This window comes from Branchiostoma belcheri, unplaced genomic scaffold (genome assembly GCF_001625305.1).
Source record: "Branchiostoma belcheri isolate BF01 breed outbred unplaced genomic scaffold, Haploidv18h27 scaffold233, whole genome shotgun sequence".
NCBI classification, from domain to species: Eukaryota; Metazoa; Chordata; class Leptocardii; order Amphioxiformes; family Branchiostomatidae; genus Branchiostoma; species Branchiostoma belcheri.
The window spans coordinates 81962-87276 of NW_017803836.1; the positions used below are offsets into that span (position 1 = coordinate 81962).

At 38.0% G+C, this 5315-nt stretch overlaps 1 protein-coding gene across 1 annotated transcript in view; it reads left to right on the plus strand.

Moving 5' to 3' along the window:
- LOC109470792 (NXPE family member 3-like) overlaps window positions 1-4263 on the plus strand; it is a 16869-nt gene extending 12606 nt beyond the window's left edge. Inside the window, exons 2-4 of the mRNA XM_019769869.1 lie at window positions 1331-1357; window positions 1812-1870; window positions 2040-4263. Coding sequence (XP_019625428.1) covers window positions 1331-1357; window positions 1812-1870; window positions 2040-2815 — 862 coding nt within the window. The 3' untranslated portion in view covers window positions 2816-4263. The remainder of the gene's footprint in view (window positions 1-1330; window positions 1358-1811; window positions 1871-2039) is intronic.
- The last annotated feature ends 1052 nt before the right edge of the window (window positions 4264-5315 follow it).

Sequence of the window (5315 nt, forward strand, 5' to 3'; positions counted from 1 at the left end):
CTCACTTTGTCATTGAATAAAATTTTTTTCTGATTTTTTTCTTGAAAATCCTCTCAAAATGCACGAAATGCCATTTTAGAAGGTTCATTTTTCAAAATTTTCCGGGAGAGCATGCCCCCGGATCCCTCTAGGAACCTCGCGCCCCCCTCTAGCAGTGGGAAGAACACACCCCCCCCCCAATTCAAAATCCTGGCTACATGCATGAGCTCTACAGTAGTGTGGTCTTGAGACCCTGGAGAACAGGAGAGTCAAATTGTGCCGTAAGTGTGCAGTCAGCATAGAGAAGTCAGAGAGAACCACTGATCTGCTACCACCAACTAGGAGACAGTGAACCCGACGTGAACTCAGAAACTCTACAAAACGGACTCTTCTGGTCACACGTAAAACAAGATGTAACAACAGCCCTCTACCGTCCCTCTTAAGACTGTTGAACAAAACGAAATGATATTGCTCTTAAGTTTGTGAATGTCTCTGATATACCTTGTGCAATTTGTGTATGGAATAGTTTAATGTAATATTCATATGTAGAAATGTGAATGAGATTAGCAAAATTTGAATTAGCAAATGTAAATGTCGTGTAAATATTTTTCAAGGTGCATTTCTACTACCACAATTTCACTCCGAGATTGTGTAGTCGTTACGTTTTTAAAGTGAATGTCTTTGAACGCAATTCAGCTTTCTGTCGCCATGTTCGTGATTTTTAGGAATAAACCATTTTTGATTGATCTATTGATTAGAGAATACACTAATAGTAAGTAGTAATTGATACTATCAACATGCATTTGTCGATTATAACAAAAGTTTCACTTGACCTAACTTTATAACTTCTTTTGTTTTGCAGTTAACAAAATATGCTATAAAAGAAAGCAATATACAAATTGGAAAATCCAGCTATGTCAGCATTCAGCAGAAAAACATTCTGCAATGGCGTTATCTAAATGGTTCTCTCAACTTCGATAAGATCACAATGGGAAAACACTCTGTCGCCTTTGTGATGAATCCTCAATCGGTGTATCACGTTGGAGACACGCTCTTCATCAAGATTGTAGCCAGAGATGCAAAACACAGGCCTAAGTTTTACGGAGGGGATTTTCTTCGGGCGAAGCTTTTCAGCAGAGTACCTGTAAATGCTAGCACCACTGGAAGGATCACAGACTACGGGAATGGGACTTATGTCGCAAGATTCTTTCTTAGTTGGCCAGGCAATCTCTCAGTTTCAGTCCAAATCATCCATCCAAGTGAGGCTGTGCAGGTTTTCAAAAGACTCCAAAACAGTAGCAGGCGGATCGTGGTTTGCGGCTTTTCTGATGAAAGCGGAAACGTGACTGAGTGGATGCCTTGCTCTAGCAGTACCAACGTGAGCATGAATCTACGTGATGTGTGTGACTTTTCTAAGTCATTCATTAATGCAACTTTCTACTGCCAACGTCCAAGACTCAGTCGCTGTGATAGTCTTGCGGATTGCCGCCGACACCGGGAAAAATCGGTGTCGCTGCATAACATGTTGACTAACGTCGACGAACGGAATATGCTTCTAAGGTAATTGTAATGATGGAAGATAAAGATCAAGACATGAATATCAAAATTGGATTTATTGTTACTGAAACATACTCCCTAAAACACTTTGTGTATGTTTAGTACCTTCAGTGATCAGTGTTAGAAGTAATAACTTAATATGTAAAAATAAGTTAATATAATGCGACGAGGAACATAGTGATAATAAGATGTAAACGTGGGGTAAACAGTGTTATCCCTGTTATTTATGGATTTTTTAGCACAGTATCTAAATCATTCTTATTCCCGTCTTGTAGAGAACTCGGTGTTGAGGATCTGTTGTCGAGCATTGAAGGAATCCAAGTCAGAGGCAGACGTAAGTATATATACTTTTACTATTATTTGTTAATGAATTTTAAATATACAATTATATAATATTCCTGGTTGACACTAATTTAACTAACGTCTATTATTTTTCTTTTCTTAATTAAAATTAAATCGTCAATTTTAGGTATTTTACAGGAAACCATGTGTTGTTTTTCTAGGTATTTTGAACAAAATTGAAGAAACAACACTGCCACTCTGTGCTCCAGGACTGCCAGAAACACCGTCTGAAGGGTACTGGTTTAACGGAACGTGGTATTCACTTAAATGTCAATCACGAAAGTTTCCCTCAGTTCGATCTGTGTTCGGATGCCTGCAAAATAAATCAGTGCTCTTTTTTGGTGATTCTACTATTCGACAATGGTGGAAATTTCTAAAGGATCTTCCTAAATTACATCATACCGGCTCAGTTGTATATCACGCAGCTGCAGTACATGGCAAATATAATACAACATTAGAATTTACATTTCAGCATTTTCCAAGAAACGCAATAAATGACAAAATAAAGTTACAATTTAAGATTCTTCGCTATCTGGCAGAAGAGATAGACGGAATTAAGGGAGGGCCAAATGTTGTGCTAGTTTTAGGGTTATGGGGTCACTATACTGCCGAGCCAATTGAAACATTTCGTTCGCGACTTTACGGAATTCGCTACGCTATAGAGCGACTACACAGTCGTTATCCAGACACAAAAGTAATTTGGCGAACAAGTAACACCCGCGATCATTCTCGGTGGTTCCATTTTTTAGAAAACAGTGATTGGTATGCTTATCAGTTGTTACGGGAAGCCAAGAAAATCTTGAAAGGTCTAAATATTGCAATCATAGATGTCTGGGAAATGACTTCCTGTATGTGGCATGATCCTATTATGCATGTACCCGAGGATGTTGTAAGAAATCAAGTAGATTTGCTATTGTCATACATCTGCCCCTTGTAAGCAAGAGAGAACAAAACTACCCGAAACGCAGGTTAAAATTCCTTAATCTAGTTAGTTACATCAGGTAACATTTGTATGGAGAAAGTTGATGATGCTAAACCATCATATCTAGCTTGTGTTCGTATCGCCGATCAGCGCTGTTATGGCGAATCCTTTTCTTTATATATACCATTACCTTCGCTTAGAAAGTTATTTCTTGGTAGTGTTTCATAAGATGACAATTATGTAATTTGGATTTACTTCGCAAAGGTAACAAGTAAATTCCGTAAATCCGCTATGTTCCATGATCGAAATATTTACAAAGTACGACGATACGTCTACCTGTTTTAAGCTATCCTCTCTGAAAGATTAAAAAATAATGTCCCGCAGTTCCTGAACAAGTTGCTAGGATGCCTTAACTCGTTTGACTTCTTTCTGGACACAACAGCTATTAACCATTTAAAATCTTGCATTTTTAGATCACGAGATATAAAAAAAAACGGTTTCTCTGCAGTGCGAAAGGAAGTCGCTAGGGTGTCCCAAATGTACGCCAAAAAGTAGTTACTCAAGCAACTGGATATGATTTTTGAATGTAGTCAATGTAGTCAATTTTCGCCACACTCTACCAACGCACCAAGTATAAAATTTAATCCATTCAGCTGTTCTAGAGTTATCTTGTTCTCCAACAGACAGACAGAATGACAAACGCAACTAGAATTACAACATCCATGATATTTATTGGAGGCTATATTAAAAAAAATAAATAAGAATAACCAGGAACTTGTTTGGCAAAATTACAACGAAACAAATTAATTAATTTCAATTGATTTTCAATTGCAATTTGCCCCACTATTTACCCCATTTCAATGCGTCTCTGTGTCTTTTTTTCTTACAATTTCAATTATATATTCTTATCTACAAAAGCATGCTGTAATATAACGTAAGTTATATATGGTATGGGGAGTCCTAGGTGGTGCACGAAGGTGGTTAAGTATCACTCTATTTATCAGCCGTATGGAGCAGACCCTATTTAAACCGCTATTTTTTTTAGAAATTATAAACATGATACCAGCTCAATTGTTTTGCAAATTGTTGTGTGAACCTCTGACTATACATTACGCACAAGAACTATACATTTTGACCTTTTCTTTTTTTTTTGGTGAGGAAAAGACAAAAAGAAGAAATACCCGATTTTAAACCCTATTGAGACCGAATAGTTTTTTTAAGGCCCGCGCCAACTTTAATCTCAAATAGCACCTAAACGGATTGAGCTAGAACCATGAAATTTGGCGACCATTCATGAAATGTATCTGGGAAATATTTCGAGTTAGTTAAATAAGTTAATGATCTTTTGTGTTGCCATGGCAACGGGTTTCTGACAGGCAATTTTATTGGAAAAATCAGTAATTTTCGTTCAAACATAAAAGTTCTCAAGGTTTTATATTAAATAACACTTCATTTCTGACATTAATAGCACCTTACGTAATTAAAGATAAGTTAAAAAAATCAATATTCATAATATATGCTAGTTTGATGACGTCATTGGTCAAAACCCAAGATGGCGGACCATATTATTAGCTCTGACGTCATATCACGTCATAAATATACCAAAGTTGTTAGAATTTAATTCTATTAGTACACCATTCTCTGAAAATTGGCTGGCCATACGATAAGTGAAAAAAACCATATAAAAACGGAAAAAAAGTCATGTATAAGAACGCCAGTGTATCCATTACGATCAAAAGCCAGCTGGGGTCCGCGCGGACCCCAAAAGAAAATCAGATATAAGAATTTTCTAAGAATGGGGTAAACTGGGTTTTCTGCACTTTATTGACGTACAACTTTGTGGGGAACAATTTCCTGAAATTTCAGAAAAAAATCTTTAGAAACAAGAGAAAATATAACATCATTTATATCATACCCGGGCCGCGATAACGGGTTTCAGACCGGGCCGTATTTTACATTACTTTACGGTACGGCCCGGTCCAGAACCCGTTATCGAACGCTTCCCTGGATTTTCGCCCTAACCGCGTCTGCCCCTTTCGAAAATTCGAATACAGAATCCGGACATTGGAATTGATGTTGTTGCAGTTCAGGGTTCAGTGGCACCAACTTTTGGCTCATCTTGCATTAAAAGGCGTGTTTTCTTGGGTGGGTATGACATAAATAAAATACAACACGGTGTATTCCGCAGCGCCCTCGGTCCCGGCCCTCCCGCGAGTCGGATCACCCTATGGTGCTGGGGTCCCCGCGGACCCCAGGTGTACTGTATTGGGTTAATTATGGAGAATGGTGTATATGTCAATTAGTAGGTCCTTGTAGCCTGGTGATCCAAGATTAATTGTATAGAATAGAATGTTCAGGACCTACCAGCACTAAATGAAACACGAGAACTTGCTGCTTAAACGTTGTTCAAACGTATGTTTACACCAAAACAACCACTCAATGATAACCGGATGACACGTCCTGCACCGTGTGTATCCTCCGATTTGCAAGATCAACGCAATTCAGAAGTACATGT